General features: G+C 38.7%; 1 protein-coding gene across 1 annotated transcript in view; it reads left to right on the top strand.

Moving 5' to 3' along the window:
• PHLPP1 (PH domain and leucine rich repeat protein phosphatase 1) overlaps positions 1–20,355 on the top strand; it is a gene marked incomplete at both ends in the record, with an annotated part of 185,278 nt that overhangs the window by 87,775 nt on the left and 77,148 nt on the right. Inside the window, one exon of the mRNA XM_080714393.1 lies at positions 8,085–8,210. Within this exon, the coding sequence (XP_080570519.1) occupies positions 8,085–8,210 (126 nt within the window). The remainder of the gene's footprint in view (positions 1–8,084; positions 8,211–20,355) is intronic.

The following is a 20,355-nucleotide window of genomic DNA, read 5'->3' as shown; positions in this document are numbered from 1 at the left end:
AAAATAAAAAAGAGGGGAAAATAACCCCACTTTTTAAGTATTAACCTTTCTTTGTTTTTTTTTCTTTTATTTATAAGTGGAACATATTGAAAATGGTATACATTTAGACTATGCTTGGTGCCCTCCCCATCTCCCCTCCCCCTCCCAACAATGATTGTCCAGATTAACCATGCTATATTCTATTCATACTTTTACTCATATTTGAATGTATCTCCTCTATTAATCAACCTCAGCCTTCTTCCTCTCCTATCCTTCCATTCTAGCTTTGCTGAGGTTTTCCCTCTATTATCTGGAATCCCTCCGGTATCCCCAATGCTCCCTAGTTTGGGCATATTAGAGAAAACATATGTCCCTTCTCTTTCTGTGCTTGGCTAGTCTCACTTAACATAGTGCTCTCCAGATCTTTCCATCTTCTTGCGAATGACATGATTTTGTTCTTCTTTATAGCTGAATAGAATTCCATTGTGTGTATTTCCCATAGTTTTGCTATCCATTCATCTGTTGATGGAGATCTAGGTTGGTTCTATATTTAGGCTATTACGAATTGTGCTGCTATGAACATAGATGGATCAAAGACTTATTAGACGAGAGACTATGAAGTTATTAGAAGACGGCATAGGCTCAACACTCCAACATAGGCACAGGCAGTAACTTTCTCAACAAGACCTCCAAAGCACAGGAAATTAAAGCAAGAATTAACAAGTGGGATGACATCAAACTAAAAAGCTTCTTCTCATCAAAGGAAACCACCAAGAACCTAAAGAGGAAGCTTACAGAATGGGAGACAATCTTTACCAGCCACCACTCTGATAGGGGGCTAATATCCAGAATATACAAAGAGCTCAAAAGACTCTACACTAGCAAAACAAACAACCCAATCAAGAAATGGGCAACTGAACTGAATAGACACTTCACAAAAGAAGAGATTCAAAGGGCCAATAGATACATGAAAAGATGTTCTTCATCACTGGCCATCAGGGAGATGCAAATCAAAACTACGCTGAGATTCCATCTAACCCCAGTCAGAGTGGCACGCATAAAGAAATCAAACAACAACAAATGCTGGCGAGGATGTGGGGAAAAGGAAATCTTTTACACTGTTGGTGGGAGTGCAAATTAGTTTAGCCACTATGGAGATCTGTGTGGAGATTCCTAAGAAAGGTGGGAATAGATCCACCATAAGATCCACCATATGATCCAGCTCTACCACTCCTGGGTATTTTTCCAAAGGGCTTGAAATCAGAGAACTACAGTAATATAGGCATACCTATGTTCATAGCAGCACAAGTATTAAACTTTCTAAAATTGACCTGTAGGGAGACTCAGATAGGGGGATCATAGGTTTGAGGTCAGCATATGGTAATTTAGGGAGACTCTTGTTTCAGATTTGAAAGGGCTCGAGTGTGGCTTACAGGTAGAACCTCCCCTCTAACCTCTCTGTGGCCCCCCTTCCCCCAGTTCAATCCCCAACTAAACTAAAATTGACAAATGTCAAATCTGTTCCGGAGAAACGAAGAAGACTGGATGTGAGTAGTAATGAATGGTTTTGTTGTTCACCTGCTGTGTAGCAAGCTCAGTCTTCTTAAGTTCAAACTGGTCTTTCCTTATAGGTGGCCCGTGTCAGTTGTTTTGCCTTCTACATTATACAGTCTAGTCCTAAAAGGACTAAAACTTGATAATTTTCAAAAATAGGTTTTGATCAAGCCACAAAGTACATTTAGATCTATTTAGTTTTCCATTTTGGAACCAGTGCTCCTTAACTTTGTCTGCACATTGAATAGTGAGGAAAACTCACTGCTTAAGATTTTGTCGCGAGGCATGGTAGCATGTGCCTATAATTCCAGTACTTGGGAGGTCGAGACAGGAGGGACACAGGTTCAGGGCCAGCCTCAGCACCTTAGCAAGGCCCCCTGCAGTTTAGTGAGGCCCTGTTTCAAACTGTAAGAATCAAGTAGGACTGGAGGTGTAGTTCAGAGGTAGAGCACCACTGGGTTCAACCCCTGTACCACAAAAAAATGAAAAAAAGATTTTGTACTTTAGAAGTATTAGTGAAAAATTAGTTTTCAGTATTACCACCATCAATCATTATTTTAAAATGCATATTTAATACTTGATGCTACACAGCAGTAATTGCTTCCTTATGATGGCAGGCACTCGCATAGCCATGTATTAAGTACAGTATCTTCTGTGGGGGAAGGCAGTATGCTTGGCACCCCAGAAATACCCACCTGGCTAAGTTGCTGGCCCTGCCTTTGAATAGCCTCTAGTTTCATACAGAAGATGGCGGATGGACACTGTAGAAAGGATTCAGAAGAAAGTGCTGTGGGAGATTAGTGGGCGGAGAGAGTGACTTTGTGGAGGAACGAGGAGTTTTGTAATGAAAGTGGTGGCAATTAATGATGGAAGTTTAATGGTGAAAATGTGTTTGCCTTATGAAGGAGAGAGATGCCAAGAAAGATGGTTCTGACCAGAGAGGCAGAGTCAGGAAAGCTTGTTCAGATAAGGTCAGAATCCAGTTGTAATTAGCATTTTCATTCAGAGATGGAGACTTGTCCTGTTTCCCAGGCCTGTTATTGGATGGACTTTTACCACTGAGTGAATTGAAAGTTAATAGCTTCCTCTTTTCACAAGCAAACCTGGTAAAACCTGTTTTGCACTGTGCTTTTAAAAATAATTAAGCACACTGGAGAAAAAAAAAATTGGTCTTTAAAACCTGTTGGCTGAGTTGCGAAAAAATAACTCACTTTTTGTCATCTGAGCTTTTATTAATGTTTGACTGTTCCTTTTTAAACATTCTCTTTCATTGCTAAAGGAAAAACAATAAATGAAAGAGCTTTTTAAAAGTTTGTATATAGAAGAGTTAGAAGTGAGCTGTCAGATAGATGATAGTAGCCTGCTGTAACTGCTCTGGTAGCAAGTGGATGAATAGGAGAGCGTGGCCACTGGTTTACACTTTCAAACAACAAGTGGTTTTATTATTAAATAAAACTCTCTTAAAATTTTGTTGTTGAAAAACATTTGTTTAAAGATACATTTTAATTCATTATTCAGTAATGCTATATTTAATTTGTCCTTTAGAATTTAACACATTTAGACAGTGCATTTTATTTATTTAATCTTTGTTGAATTACAAAGCATAGTAAATTAAATAGATCTTTTTTTTTTTTTTTTGGTGGTACTGGGGTTCCTGGAAGCCCTTCTACATCCGGGCTACACTCCCAGACCTATTTTATGTTTTTGAAACAGGGTCTCTTACGCCAGCGTGGCTGGCTTCGAACCTGCGCGATCCTCCTGTCTCAGCCTCCCAAGAGTGGGGATTACAAGCGTGCGCCACCACGCCTGGCAAATAGATCTTAATCTATCGCTCAATTTAGAAGCTATAGCATTTTTGAAAGCTAAAATATCTTCTATTTGTATTCTTTCTCATTTTTTTGGGGGGGGGTTCTGGGGATGGAACCCCAGGGGCATTCGACTTCCGAGTTACACCTCCTGCCCTATTTTTTATTCTTTATTTTGAAACTGGGTCTCACTGAGTTGCAGAGGGCCTCACTAAGTAGCTGAGGCTGTCCGTGAATCACGACCCTTCAGTCTCAGCCTCCCAAATGCTGGGATTACAAGCGTGCACCACCACACCCGGCTTGCATTCCCTTTATATCTGTCCTAGTACCTTTCCAAACTCTAGACGTATCAACTATCCTAGGATCCGTGATCATATATATATACATTTTTGGGGGGGGGCGGTGTGGTGGTGCATGTTTGTAATCCCAGCACTTGGGAGGCTGAGACAGGAGGCTCGCAGAGGTTCGAAGCCAGCCTCAGCTACTTAGTGAGGCTCTCGGCAACTCAGTGAGACCCTGTTTCTAAATAAAATATAAACTAGGTCTAGGACTGTAACTTGTAGGTAGAATGCTCCTGGGTTCCATTCCCAGTATCTCACACACATACACAAATTGTCATTTAACTATATTTTGCTTGTTTCTAGCTGTATAAAAATGGTATCATAAGGTGGTCTTCTGTGATTGAATTTTCCACTCAATGTTATTTTTCATAATATAATTGTATATTATTTATGTGGTTTTCATTTCTGTATAATGTTCTCCTCTATAAACATTTTATAATTTCTTAAGTAATTTTCCTGCTTATGGTTGCTTCCAGGTTTTTGTTGTTATAAACAGGACTGTTGACATATTCTTTTGGTGATATGCCTGCTGGTATGCAAATACTTCTCTTAGGAAGGTTGTTTGCCGCAGAATTACTGTACCCAGGGGATATTTGGTAATATGTAGGAGTGGTTTTGATGGTCAAAAGATTGAACAATCAGCATATCAGTTAATAGAGGCTTAAAGTTATTCCATGCTAACAAATCCCCCAATCTCAGTGATTAATATTAGCTGCCTCCCACATCATGTGTCCACTAGAAGTTGCTGTAGTAGGGAAGGGGGATAATTTTCTTTTTTAAATACACTTCCTCAGGGATCCAACCTGATAGAAGATTCTTTTATAATTTAACATTAGTGACACGTGGCTGGGAAGAGGTAACTGAAGTGTTGTTTACTGGCTTTTATATGTTTGGATGCAAAAGAGACATGTGCCACTTCTGTCAATTGCTTATTATCCAGAACTAGTTACGTGACTCCACCTATATTGCAAGGGATCTGGGAGATGTGGAGAAGTACGAAGCTGATGGTACCAGGGTCTTAGCTGCAAGGGCACTCTTGGCATCAGAGATTAAAGCGTCATTCAGTGGATTAGACAGTCCTGCACGGTGCGCATGAAGAACTATTCAATTCCTATGATGATTTCCTTGAGAACTACTTTTCTTGGGCACGTACTTCTGAGTGCAGTTACTGGGCTCTGGGCATATGCGGATTTACTTTTAAAAGATGATATCCAGTTGTTTCCCAAGGTTGTACCATTTCACACTCACACTAGTGTGCCAGTGTTCTTGTTTTTCTACATCTTCATTAAAACTTTATTGAAGTATTAGTGACAATAAATTGTACATTTTTATGGCAATTAAAAAACTGTGAATATCCAAGTGTGCAGCTTAGTAACTACCTGTACCCATTAAGTCATCGCAGTCAAGACAGAGCGCATATCCATCCCCAGAGGTCCTTGTGCCTCTCGGCGTTCCTCCCTCCAGCCTTTCCACCCACTGCCCTCTGTCCCTGTGAAGCTACTCGGCCGGTTTATGTCAGTACAGATTTGTATACTTGGCATTTTAAAGCAACTATGTTTTCTCTCTGTTGTCTTGAAATATACTTAATATTTGAGTTGGGCATGGTGGTGCATGCTTGTAATCTTAGCATTTGGGAGGCTGAGACTGGAGGATCATGGTTTGTGGGCAGCCTCTGCTACTTAGTGAGGCCCTTTGCAACTCACTGAGACCCTGTTTCAAAATAAAGAATAGAAAATAGGGCTGGGGGTGTAGTTCAAAGGTAGAATGCCCCTGAGTTCCATCCACACACACACAAAATGTACACACACACACACACACACACACACACACACACACGTATATATATAGTTAATATTTGAATATTTGATCTTATATTTAACCATCTTAAAAATTGTCTGGTTTATTCAAATGATCCCTTAGATTCCCTTCAAATTACAATGTAGCTGATATTACATATTCAGATAATGACAATCATTTTTCCTTTTATTTTTTTGGTCGTGTCCAATGGAATGTTGTATAGAAACAGTAGATACTTGTCTTTGGTGATTTTAAAGGGTAATATCTCATTAACATCTATGTTTATCTGTGATGCTTGATAAATATTCTAGGTCAATTTAAGTGATTTACTTGGGTTCTTGCTTTGTTAGAAGTTTTTTTTTTTTTTTTAACAGGAATGAGTGGGTAGTGGATTATTGCTTTTTCTGTAACTATAGGGATGATGGTATGTTCTTTCTTTAATCTTTAAGTGTGACTAGTTGCTTTATTAGTGCTGGTCATGTTAAACCATCTTTTCTTATGTAGGGTAAATTCAACTTGTTCTTTTATTTCTTTTTTTCTTTTTTCTTTTTTTTTTTTTGCGGGTCTGGGGGTAGACCCCAGGGACATTTGACTTCTGAGCTATACTTCCTGCCCTATTTTTTACTCTTTATTTTGAAACCGGGTCTCACTGAGTTGCAGAGGGCCTCACTAAGAAGCTGAGGCTGTCCGTGAACTGCGATCCTCCAGTCTCAGCCTCCCGAGTGCTGGGATTACAAGCGTGCGCCACCACGCCCGGCCTTGGTTTATTTCTTTTATGTCACTGGATTCTGCTGTAACAATTTGTTTAAGAGAAGTCTATGACGGAAGTTCCCAGTAATTTTCTTTTTGTTACTGTTCTTATCTGGGTTTGATTATCCTGGCTTCAGAGTGGGTTGATCATTTTCCTTTATTTTTTTATTTGGTGGGTGTTTGTATAAGTTTGGAATGATGTTTCTTGAAACTGGTAAAACTCACCTGTAAAACCCTATAGGTCTGAGTTCATTTTGGGGGGTGGGTGGGAAACTTTTTTTTTTTTTAATGTTTATTCAATTTCTCAAATGGAATAGCTGGGCCTTTCCTATTCTCAATTTAGTGTTGTTAAAATACATATTTTCTAAGAATTCACCACAAAATTGTTTATAAACTTTTTAAATCTCTAGTGAATCTGTAACCATGCCTTCCTTTTTTAAAATGTGTTTTTGATAAGTGTCTTCTCTTTGTTCCTTGATAGAGCTGGCCAAGGCGTTGTGAATGCGATTAGTCTCTGCGCAGGACCAGTGTCCTGCTTTGTTAATGTTCTGCCTTGCATCCTTGGTTTCTATCCCACCAGTTTCTGTTTTTTATCATCACGTTCATCCTACTTTGGGTTGATTCCGTTTTTGGCTCTGATTCCCCTTCCGCCAAGTTCTCAAGACCCATGCTAAGCAAATTGCTTTCTGCCTTTTTTACAGTATGAGTAATTTGAAATGCAAATTTCTTTCTATGTATCTACTTTTTTTTGCATTTTACAAATATGTACTACTTTTATAATTATTTAATTCCAAAGGTCTTTAGAGTATGATTTTCTTTTTCACCTGTGAAATGTTTAGAAGTCTATAGGGCATAAGTATATCTTTTAGAAATGTGCTATTAACTTTCTAAACACGCATGCTTAGAAAAATTGCTTTCTTATTGTCTATTTCTAATTCAGTGGCATTTTGGTCCGTCCGAGAACATCGTCTGAGTGATAAATGACATTGTTTTGATATCTTTGTACATATTCTGTGTGACTTGGTTTGTGATTATTTTGTAAAAGGAAACATAGGAGTTTGTGTAATATCATGTGACTTTATTGTTTGGGTATTTTCCCCTAGTGAAGAATTTATTAGAAGTGGAAATTTGATTCTTTTGACTGTTACTATATTATTAGATCATGACAGTTCTTGTCATAGGGTTTTATATTATGTTAATCTTATTTTCTCATTACATTTTGAAAAACTTAACATGTTGGGAGAGCTCTTATTTTATCCTTGAAGTTTTTTATTTATTTTAAACACTTTTATTGGCGCATTATAGTGTCACATCATAATGTAATTCACAGCGATACTGACAAACGTGCACACGGCACTTGGTAGGCTCCCCGCTCCCTCCGCATCTCCCTCCCTCCCCCACAAATTATATTAAGATTAGCATTAATATTCTCACTTATGTATATCTTGTCAGCAGAAGTATTTTGGAAGAGCTCTTTTTTTCAAAAAAAGTTTTAATTCGGAGTTATGCAAAAATCCCTAATGGAAAAGCCCTCTAAGAGGAAGTAAGAAACCCCCTCCAGCACCTCACTGCAAAAATATAGAAGAAGAAAGAGAGTCTTGTGCCACTTTTAAATGGGAAGAAGAGAATTTCCCTATTGTGGGGGAAATCTAAAATGATAAAATTCCCCTTCTCTTTTTGCTTTCCTGGCAACTCAAATTGGTTGTCAGATGCAGGAACTTAGTTGCTTAAACTATTAAGAACATATATGGGGAAAGATGCAAATCTGCACAGGTTCACTGATTCAAGGTATAGTTGGCAAAATAGGTTTCTGGTTCTGCTGTCTGACTTGTTTTTGCCTCTTTGCTTGTTTTTATAGGTAGAAGAAGTGAAGAAACACCAGCACTGCTTAGCGTTTAGCTCCTCTGGACCCCAAAGCCAGACTTACTACATTTGTTTCGATACTTTCACAGAGTACTTACGGTGGCTGCGGCAAGTCTCCAAGGTAAGCGAGCACTTCCCAGTGAATCTGTCCACTTTCTAGCTGGCTGCACACTCGCCTTCTGTTTTACCCAGTTCTACAGTATCGTTAAAATACACATTTCGCCCCAGATACTGCCAATGGTTAGCAGTTTTTAGTTTTTTTTAAATTTATATTTCATTACTTTATTTATTTTATTGGTGCACTATAGTCTTACATCATGTTGACAATGGCATATATTCCACACAGTCCTTGGTGCCTGAAAAGTAGCTTTCAAAAAGTTGTTTTGTATTGACCAGGTTATGTTTATGCTTAAAAAAAAAGTCCAGTATGTAGCATGACTATCTTTGTTACAGATACATACAGAGGATGCGAGTATTTAAAGGATTAGCCCAGGATAGGGCAATGAGAAAACTGAAGGACACGCAGATAATTGTTAGAGAGTTCTCCTCTTCCTCTGACTGTATTTTCATATAAACAGTATAATCCTGTGTCATCTCTCTTTCACCTTCTGCCTTTTGAGTGGTTTAATTGATTTCTTCTTATTTTAATCCTTTTTATATCCCCCTGATTACCTAAGATCATAATGTCCCACGAAATAATGCACTTTTGTGTTTTTGTAATCAAAACCAGAATACCATTACAAGTAAGATGAAAAACTGATGATTTTTCAGGTACTACGTGAGAAGCTGTTTTCCTACCTCTTTTTCTTATTATGTGTGAAATTGCAGTATTTACTGTCTTGGTTTGGGGTGTGTTTGAAATGATGAGACCTCTCTAGGGTGCGGGAGCGTTACGGCAGAATTAGCTTTCATATTTTTGAATTTATAATCCAGTTTGTTAGCCAAGTTCAGCATGATTCATACTGCTATGTGATGTAATTATTTGTCAAGTAGATGAGTAGGAGGATAACTTTGTGAAAGTGTTAATAAAATACTAGAGAATAATGTACGAAAGTCTTTTTACAAAAATGGCCACGTTTAAATTATCAGGTAGAAATTGGTTTTGGATGATATAATGTCACTTAGCTTTTATTTCTCCTTCTAGAGAAAAAAAACAATGGGCTGGGTTTTGGTTGCTAGCACTTGGAAGCGTGTCCTAACCTACAGCCAAAGAAGTTCTCAATGCGTTCACCTATGAGAAAGACAACACTTTTTTTTCAGACTTGCATTACTGTGATAGTAGAAGAGATAAGTACACCTAGCTAGTTCTCTTTTTGTTTAGAAATATGAGTAGACATAAGCATTAAATAATGTGCTTTCATTTTTAAGTGATCATACTTTTATTGTGCTTACATTTATTTGTGCCTATTTCTATATATTCCTATTTAAGTGGTTATATGGGTTCAAAGCAGTAAATCAGTTGTTAATCTTGCTTTTATTAAAAATGAAATGAAAAGATACTGTCAAAGTACAGCAGATTTCTTGCTATGCAGAATACTGTTGTTTAAATAAAAATTTTATTTAATTATTTTGGAATAATTTTATGCTTATAGAAGGGTTACAAAGAGTACAGAGTTTTCATATATCCTTTGTTCATTTCCTAAACATATTGCCATGATACACTTGTCAAAACTAAGAGAAAAGCATCGGTAGTACCTAATTTTGAACTGACCTGTAGACTCCGTGTGCATTTCACTAGACCCAGAGTTACGGTTCTCAGGTAGCATGTAACTTAGGTCCACATTGCATCTGGCCCTTGTGCCTCCCTTATCTTCTGGTTTTGACAGGTTTTAGTCGGTCTGAGTTTCATGACCGTGACAGTATCAGAAGTACAGATAAAGTATTGCATAGAATGTCCCATGTGGAGGTGCTTTGATCTTTTAGACTTAATGCAGATGCTCATTGCTTTACATTTAAAGACGTTTAAATTCTTAGACGTGAATAAAAATGTGTAAGAGTCTATGCTGGGCGTGGTGGCGCTGGTTTGTAATCCCCGCGATTGGAAGGCTGAGATAGGAGGATCGCGCAGGTTCGAACCCCTCTCTGGCTTAAGAGACCCTGTTTCCAAATAAAAATATAAAATAGGTCTGGGAGTGTAGCCTGGAGGTAGAAGTGTTTCATCCCCCAGTACCACCAAAAAATAAATAAAAAAAGAAAGAAAGAAAGAAAGAAAGAAAGAGAAAAAAAAAAAAGAATCAACATAAATTATCAAGCATACCGTAGCAGATTATTTTGATTAAAACACAATAATGACAAAAGAGATTAATAGTTTTGTATGTTAAAAATCTACACGGTTGGGCCACGCGTTGGTGGCGCACGCTTGTAATCCCCACGCTTAGGAGGCAGAGACAGGAGGATCACGCATGTTCGAAGCCAGCCTCACTGGCTTAAGAGACTCTGTTTCCAAATAAAATATAAAATAGGTCTGGGAGTGTAGCCAGGGTTCCATCCCCAGTACCAAAAAAAAAAAAAAAAAAAAAAAAAAAAAAAGCCCGGACACAGTTGCTAAATTACTATTCTAAATCCAACAGGCATTTACTAAGCACCTTTTATTTGTCAGTCCTCTGTTTTATGCACGGGTGGGAATATAACAGAGAAATCTAGTTCCCATCTTTTAATAGGGATTACAGTAGGGGAGATAGATGATAAATAGGTAAATAAGCCGGGCGTGGTGGTTCACGCTTGTAATCCCAGCATTCGGGAGGCTGAGACTGGAGGATCGTGGTTCGCGGACAGCCTCAGCTACTTAGTGAGGCTCTCTGCAACTTAGTGAGGCCTTCTGCAACTTAGTGAGACCTGGTTTCAAAATAAAGAATAAAAAATAGGGCAGGGGGTATAGCTCGGAGGTCAAATGCCCCTAGTTTCTATCCCCAGACCCGCAAAAAAAAAAAAAAAAAAAAGGACAGGGGGTATAGCTCAGAGATAGAATGCCCCTGGTTTCCATCCCCAGACCTGCCAAATAAATAAATAAATAAATAAATAAGAAAGAAATAGCAAGAAATTATGATGTTTAGCATAAGGTGATGTGGTATTAGGGTGCGAGGATGTGGATTTTTTTTTTTTTTGGTGGTACTGGGGTTCCTGGAAGCCCTTCTACCTCCGGGCTACACTCCCAGACCTATTTTATATTTTTTTATTTGGAAACAGGGTCTCTTAAGCCACCACTGCTGGCTCGGAACCAGCCCGATCCTCCTGTCTCTGCCTCCCAAGGGCGGGGATTACAAGCTTGCGCCACCACGTCCAGCTAGAGAATGCGGATTTCTAATGGTGCTGATTGTAAGTGTCAAATGTTAGCTTGGTTACTATTCTTTCCTGTTTCTGGTTGGCTAATATGCCATCTCTGTCATCTAGTAATATAGCATATCTATAATGAGACTCTGATTTTACGAACCATAAACAGAGTCAATTATCAGACCTCTGTAGGAGACAGTGGAGGATGGCGAGTGAACTGTGAAACTGGAGAACATGCTGGCATTGTGGCAGAGAGGATGTCTCTGCTAGTTTCCTTTCTACTGATTACTGTATCTCCATTAGAAGGTGCCTGATGTATAGGTGCTAAAATGTAATGTAGCTACTAATTCACACCCATAGACGTTCAAAACAACACGTATGTGTACAGCATGTTTTATGCTTAAAACAAGTGTGAATGTTTCCAGGAGGGAGGAGGGACTTTGATTTAATGATCTTAGATAATTATTTACTAGAATTAATTAGAATGGGAACTTTAACTTTCTCTGCAGAAAGGCTTTAATGTCTGGAGAAGATGTGGGGATGAAGAGTTTTGAGTTTCAGAGTAAGGCAGAGAAATTGGTTCTGTCACTTACTGGGTATATGGCTATGTCCAGGTTTTCAAATTGTAATTTTGTAAAGGGAATACTTACCTCTTAGGGCATATATGAAATGTGTATGTAAGGCACCTACGCTGGTATTAAGTAGGTGCGTGTTTATGTGCGTGTAAATGATTGACTGAAGAAATAAAATAATCGTATAACTGTTATTCCTGCCAACACCACTGGTTGATCAAACCTTTAAGTGTTGTCTAAGTGTGTGGTTATTTTCAGCAGGTAAGGACACATGTACTTGATCTGAGCAGGATGTCGTCTGCTGCTCTGAACAACCACAGCAACCGTCTAGGGAAAGTAACAGACTTTCTCCTGAAAAGAACAGGGGTGGGGGACAGAAGGCAAAACATTTTAGTAAATGCAGATTTTAAATGGCAGATTTTCCTTTCTCTAATCTTAAGAAATAGATACATATTTAAAGAATTAGAAATAGGATGTAGCTTAGTGGCTCAGTGCTTGCCTACCATGCACAAGGCACTAGGTTTGATTCCCAGCATTGAAAACAAATAGAAGTTATTATGGTGAGTGAATTAAAAGGCAAATAAGCTGTTGGGAACTGACTAAAGACATTAGATAATAAGAAACGAACGAAGGGACTGCTCATTTGGGTAGGAATCCTATATTTTGGCTACATCCCCCTTCTTCTTGCATACTGGGGATGGAACCGAGGGGCATTCTACCTCCGAGCTCTACACCCCAGCTCTATTTCTTATTCTTTATTTTGAAACAGGGTCTCACTGAGTTGCAAAGGGTCTCACTGAATAGCTGAGGCTGGCCAAGGACCAAGAGCCTCCTGTCTCAGCCTCCCGAATGCTGGGATGACAAGCGTGCGCCACCACGCATGCCAGGCTTGCTGCGTCCCTTTTAAACGTACTATATTGAGGGTAATCTCATGATTGTATCTTTTCCTTTAACCCAGCATCTAAGAGGGAGAGTAGGTAGTGGCTTCTGAACAGAGGGTGGGAATTTTACTCTGGGAATATATGTTCTTGGGGAATTTGGAGTGGATATATCTGTTACAAGCTCATTCTACTTTTAACTTCCCTTTCCCATAGTTACATATATAGGTATTAGGGAGTTATATTTCCTACTATGATGGTTTAATATGGGGATGGACCATTTTTTTCCTTCATCTTAAAAAAACATTCACAGAATGGATTTCCTTTACATCCTGATTTAAATGAGGAATCGATTTAATCAGGATATGAAAGAAAAACAAATCAGCAATAGAAAGAAAAAAATCAGAATTTCTGATTTTTAATACTGTCCGCACCCCTGTGTTGATAAATTGACACAGAGGCAAACTGACAAATTCCAGTTATTTTTAAGCCAAAATGAACTAGATAAGTAATTTAAAAGGAAACTTTTTTTTTTTTTGACTCTATGTTTCTGGACTTAGCAACAAGAAAAATGTTAATGTTCATTGTTTCATTTAGTTTTGGGAAAATTAAGTTTATTAATTAGATCCATTCTACAAAAGTAGGCTTATAAGCATTATCTTAACAAGATTGCTTTTCAAAATAATATCTATGGCAATCCCATTAGAATTTTGATGCTGGGTGTGTTAGGATACTAAGGGGAGCTCCTTTGGGAGGATTACAAAATTGGTTTTGAAGTCATCCCTAAAATATTAATGCACGATGTGCTTTGAAAATTTAGTAAACATCCCATTGTGTTCAATATAAGAAAAGAACTCTATTTGCTCAGAGTGCGTGTGTCCAACATGTTTTCAAAGTGATTGGAGGAGCAGATGTAAAAAGGCCGAGAGGCATAAGATTAGGGGTACCATCGTGGAAACGCTGACCTAGCCGTCACACTTCGCCACCCACTTTTTAGTGTGCTCATTTTAGACATGTTGATTAATCCATTGAATCTTTTTCAAAGGTAGCCTTTTATGTGAATCTCTGGCCTCAGTCTCCCTCTCTCTCTCTCTCTCTCTCTCTCTCTCTCTCTCTCTCTCTCTCTCTCTCTCTCTCTTTTGGTGGAACTGGGGTTCCTGGAAGCCCTTCTACCTCTGGGCTACACTCCCAGACCTATTTTTACATTTTTATTTGGAAACAGGGTCTCCTAAGCCAGCGCGCGCGGCTGGCTTCGAACCTGCATGATCCTCCTGTCTCTGCCTCCCAAGCGCGGGGATTACAAGCGTGCGCCACCATGCCCGGCATCTTTCTCTCTTTTTGTCTTTTGTTCTTTTCCCATTTAATATTGGGGATTGAACCCAGAGGCATTCAACCTCCAAGCTACACTCCTACCCTTATTTTATTTCTTATTTTGAAACAGGGTTTCATTTGCTAATGATGGCCTCCAACCTGTGCTTTTCCTGTCTCAGCCTCCCAAGTATCCAGTACAGGGAACACAGGCATGCCGCACCTCACCTGGCTGCTAGCCTTGGTTGTAATTTTAGTTTAGTAGTCTTAGTCACTTCTGTAACACCATATTAATCCTACTTTAAAATGTTTTTATTTCATAAAAGATTAAAATTGAATTCAGATCACTGTTTTAGTGTTGTATATATGTTTTATGTACAATACAAAATATTCATAGAAGTAGAGATAACATTTTAACTCCAATATACCTGTGACCCAGCTTTCACATTTATCAGTTCATGGCCACTGTACAGTCCTATGATTCAGCAAACCCCAGGCATCTATTATTCTACTCACACGTATTTTCATGAACATGTCTGTGAGAGAGAGAGAGGTAGGGAGAGAGAGAGAGAGAGAAAGAAACTAGGCAATGAGAATTTTTCCTACAAATGTAACCACAATATCTTTATCTATGTTTGTTTTTTTAAAGAATGAACAATTGAGGTAACTACGATTACTTTTATAACTCTTCTATTTAGATTTCAACAATTAGGTGATTCCGGGTGTCTTGCGATATCAAACAATACATAGCAGTTGTAGGAAAGGGCATGACTTTCTTTTTATCAGACAGATTAATTGTTCTCAAGTATTGATTAACTACATGAAGATGAAAACATTTTACTACTTGGAACATTTCAAAGTTTAGTATCTTGAGCTGGGCGTGGTGGCACATGTCTGTAATCCTAGTAATTGGAAAGTTGAGACAGGAGAATCACAGCTTTCAGGATAGCCTTAGCAACTTAGTGAGGGCCCTGTTTCAAAATAAAAAAATAAGGCTGGGGGCATAGTTCAGAGGCAGAATGCTGCTGGGTTCAATTCCCATTACAAAAAAAAAAAATTGAGTATTTTGAATTTGAATAGTAAAATGACTTCATTGAGATTGATGAAGCCCTGTAGTTAGGAATATAAGACCAATATCTCTTTGTTAGAAATGCTGAGTACCTGAAATGTTTGGGGTTTTCTGATTTTGGGATATTTACACAGACATAATGAGATGTCTTACAGAGGGGACCCGAGTCTAAAAGACGACATTTATCTTTCATATGCACCGTACACATAGAGCCTGAGGCAGTTTTGTATGTTTGGTGCCTCTGCATGCACTTAGGGCTGCAACCCATCGCATAAAGACAGGTATGGGATTTTCTACTTGTATCATCACATTGGCACTCAAAGAAATTTGGATATTGGAGCATTTTGGATTTCACATTTCTGGAGTGGGGATGTTCAACCTGTGTTACCCTCCACCCCGTCCCCCATTTGTTGGAAAAGGCACAGCATGGCTTCATCATCTGAGGACCTCAGTTTTGCCTGGTGAGGTCAGCCCAGTGTGCTGGGTTCAGGCCTCACCAGGGCCATTGCTCTGGGTGTAGCTGTTAGTCAGTAGCTGAATTGCTGGCGGTCACAGGAGACTGTCACTGTTCTCTCTCCTGCTGTCTCTCTCAGTATTTGCGGTAGTATTTTAATTCTAGGCCATGACTTGAAAAAGAAAGTCACTGCTGTGTAAGCCACACATTCATGCAGAATTAAAGATCATGAGAAATGATGCATAAACATCGCCCTTTACATAAGAATAAGGTACTTGGTGAATCACAGTTGCACTTTTGATTTCACATGCTCAAAAATGGTATTTTACTCGAAGAACAGTTCACCGACCACTTGAGTCAAGTCATTCTAGTGTAGTTGGGTTGATAAGATATATGTCACTAAGGTTAGTGAGGGCCTTTGCAACTCGGTGAGACCCTGTTTCAAAATAAAGAATAAAAAATAGGGCTGGGGGTGTAGCTTGGAGGTAAAATGCCTCGGGTTTCATCCCCAGTACTGCAAAAAAAAAAAAAAAAAAAAAAAAAAAGTTGCAAGGGACACTTTGACCAGTTCTCTTTATATCTACTTTGCCTCCTAACCCGAGGTGTAGTTTAAGAGCCCACTGCTTTTGCTTGGCATGGCCTGTCAGTTGTCCTTTAGGACTTGGGCTGTCGTTTCTTACATTGAGCTTGTGACAGTAAGAAGCTTTGTTTTCAGTGTGATTCTACTGCAGGAATGCAGTTTCCTTTCTGGAAACACTCGCTTCACATTTTATACCTTTACTGAGATGGAGAGTCAAGAGCCTTTGACCAAGGACAGCCTACTAGGCCTGTAGGAGACTGCAGGGGAACCACGCATTTGCGTGACAGGGATTTTCACTTACAAGCTGTGACCCTGTTCTTGAGAAGATTGATTGCTCTTGTACCAGTTCTGTAGGGATGCTTTGAACAGCGATCGGAAGTCTAGTCTGTGGACTCTGGGTATGTGAAGACGAGGAAAGAGAAAAGGAGAGTTTTGAGGGATCAATTTCAAGGAAAGGTAAAGTATGTGAAAAGACAGACCGCAAAGTGTAAGGGTGTAGTCACGGCACGGCTGTCTTATCAGAATGAGAAAGACCACAGAGAAGATAGAGAAAGCACGAATGCTGGCTGGGATACATGGATTCCTGCTAGTTACAGTTTATTTTCTTGTGGAAATTTGACTCTAAGCTGCCAAATACCATAATTAACTTTCCAACACAGTGATGCCTATATTATGTAAAAAATTCGTATTATGAAATCTTTCCTTACTATGGATAATAATATTAGGAACATACAGAACTTGGTTATTAAGGGACTTTGAGATTCTGTTTGGAATATAGGCCGGAGATGAAATATTTTAGATTGCATTAAATTTGTTTTTGTTACACATACAATTGTGATTGTTAGTAAATAATAACAGGATGATTTCTTTACAGTTAGGATTATGCCTCGTCTCTTCTTATCCTGTCTCCATGCTGCTGATCCTTTATTCTTTCTGTGGTGCCTCTTATTTGTGAAACCCTACTTAATGTATTCTTGAAGAGGTTTGCATTTCAGTTCTAAGATATTTCAGTTTAAAACTTAGTAATTATATTTCCTCCATGTTTTATAATCCATTTTTTTTCATATAACAAAGATACGTCATTTGCTTACCATCTCATAACAAAAGAAGTATGTTTTTGTGAAGCAGTTCCTATTTTTTATACTTAGGTTATTACCATTTTAAACTCGCCTCCTGCCTTCTCCTGTCTGCGTTGGAATTAGCAGAGCACCATGTCCTGTCGAGCAGGGAGAAGAGAGGAAGAGAAGGAAGGGAGACACATTTTTTCCCCTTTGTCCCAGGCACACTTCTAGGGTCCACTTGTATTGTGAGGGCCTCAGCAAATGGAAGTGTATTCCTCATGTTTCACTTTCCCATAGAGTTATTAAAGAAGATTGGTTGGGATCCATGCTGCTATAATTAATACTTTCAAAATACATGTGGAATTTGGCTATATGTTATCTTTAATAAAGTACATTCTAGGTTTCAAGCCAGAAACTTCAAGCTATATTTTAAAGTTTCAGTATGTTATTTTAAGATTGCGAAGGGCTCTTGTGAGGTAGTTCCCAGGAAGGTAATATTAATTGTAGTTCTCCGAAATGATTGCCCTAACAGTTGTTTGGCATTTTCTTTTGTAAACTTTCTTTTAGCTATGAATTCTACTCATCCCCAAATGGCTCTTATTTGACAGATTTAAAATTAGGATTTTAAAAAGCCCCGTAGACTCCCAGACTTCCTTTTTTTCTCCACAAAATGGCTATAGTATATAGTATTTCAGGTGCCTTTAGTATCTGATAAAATAGTTCATTGTTTGTTCTTTTAACATTGACTCACTAAACCCTGTTTTGTTTTCTAGTATGACAAAATAATTCTACTCCCTCTCCTGTTTGATAATCTCTAAATATTGCAGTTATTGATCATCTTAAATGATGAACAAGACATATTTTAAAAATCTCTTGTATTTTGAGTCATTCGATTTCAATGTTGAGATAACTACTGTTGTCTGATTCTTTGAAAACTGGTCAAATATTGATTTATCAGTAACTTAAAATATATGATTAACCAGATATCTGTATCTAGTCTTGTTATATTTGGAAGCTAAATATCTTTTAAATCTTACGGTTTTGACCAATTTAAAAAAATTGGTCAATATTAAAAAATTAATAAATATCTTTAAAAGTTTAGTTCAAGCCGGGCGTGGTTGCACACACTTGTAATCCTAGCATTTGTGAGGCTGAGACAGTAGGATGGAGGTTTGCGGACAGCCTCAACTACTACTTAGGCCCTTTGCAGCTCAGTGAGACCCTCTTTCAAAATGAAGAATAAAAAATAGGGCTGGGAGTATAGCTCGAAGGTAGAATGCCCCTGGGTTTCATCCCCAGTACCACACAAAAAAGTTTAGTTCCTATACATATATTTACTTTGGAAGTCTAAAGTATTTTTAACCCAAAGTGCTAAGTTTTCTCCAACCATTCTATGTACTGGTCTAATTTGTCATGTTATAAATTAGTGATTAGTGACATAATTAGAAAGGGCTCTTTGAACTCTATATTAAACATACTGGTTATTGCATATTAAAACTTAAACATTGATTTTTTTTTTTAATTTCAAGTAGAAAACAAGTAGCTAATTTCTAATAGTTGAGCCATTTGAACATGTGTGCATGTGTTTGTGTGTGTGTATTTGAACTGAAAGTTAGAATATAAGTTTTTTGTGGTCTGCTCCTTGCCATTGGAAGAATGCTGTCCTGATTTTCCGAAGCGTTCTCAGGTAGTAACACTCTCAAGACATTGTTTATGCAGATTTTGCCAATAAGGAAATGAGGAAGGAACTGTGAGTTCAGACTTGGGCTCCACCCAAGCTGAGCTCTAGCTTTTTGTTGTTGTTACTGAGCAGCACAATGGGGTTTATGTGTGTGGAGGGCAGATAACTCTGAGATGGATACTGTTGGTGATTTTGGAAGGCTGGCGGGGTCATCCCCACTGACCCTGCTCAGTTGCTCTGACTCATAAAAGATGAGGCCCCAGGTCCACATTTCCAGTTTAGGCTACACAGTGAGCTCCCCGGACAAACACAGCCGAAGGGCCTGTGAATGCATGGCCCATTTTGTGGGCGAAGGGGACTCCTAGGGGGGAGCTGGCACTGCTGGCACGAGCGCTGAGGCCTGTGTTCTTTGCTGTGTTTGCTCCCATTGCGCCCCTGCACAGACTTCATTGAATTGTAATTTAGATGTCTATGTCCTCAAGGGGCTAAGCCTTTCAGGACAAAGGCTGTATCTTCACAGTTCTGCCTCAGTTCCAAGTCTAGTGCTTGTTTCCTAAAGGGCAAATACCCAATGTATACCAAACAATTTACTGGAGTTAGCCTGAGAGCGTGAGAACGCCAACTCCTCATTCCCCTCCCGCATCCTCCTCTGACAAAGGGAGGTCGGAATGCCTAATAGGATCTCGTGGTCTATATGTCTCTGTATTGAGTTTCTACATTGCAGTAGCCTCCTATCTGAACAATGGCTGAAGCATTTCCTCTCTCTTCTAGCTTACTGCTGTATATCAAGTGGTGCCTGTGGCCCATCATCTTAAAATCATACCCTACCCCATGCTCTTGCCCTCAAAAGAGCTCTCATTTTTGCCTGTTATTCATAACCTCTCCAGATTTTCCTGTTATCAATGAAGATTGATTTACTATTTCTTCTAAAAATTTAGACTGTTGTATAAATTTGCATATTTTGTTTCTTATATTTTTCCACATCATTTAACCTTTTAGATATATAAAATGTTAAGATACTAAAATTTCGCTGGGCGTGGTGGCGCACGCTTGTAATCCCCGCGCTTGGGAGGCAGAGACAGGAGGATCACGCAGGTTCGAAGCCAGCTGTGCTGGCTTAAGAGACCCTGTTTCCAAATAAAAATATAAAAATAGGTCTTAGAGTGTAGCCCAGTGGTAGAAGGGTTTCCAGGAACCCCAGTACCACCACCACCAAAACAAAAAAGATACTAAAATTTCAGGTAGAATTTACTAAGTCTAAAATTGATAGCCTGATATATTGCTATTAGGATATTAAATATATATAGTAATTAATCTTAGAGGAAGAATTTTTGCATCTGTTGTAGAATTTTTTTAAAGAAATGATTGCATGTTGTAGAATAGTAGAAATAAA

Source organism: Muscardinus avellanarius (assembly GCF_963383645.1).
Source record: "Muscardinus avellanarius genome assembly, chromosome: 17".
In the NCBI taxonomy this organism is placed as follows: Eukaryota; Metazoa; Chordata; class Mammalia; order Rodentia; family Gliridae; genus Muscardinus; species Muscardinus avellanarius.
The sequence above is the reverse complement of the archived record's forward strand: the minus strand, read 5'-3'. Positions and strand labels throughout refer to the sequence as shown.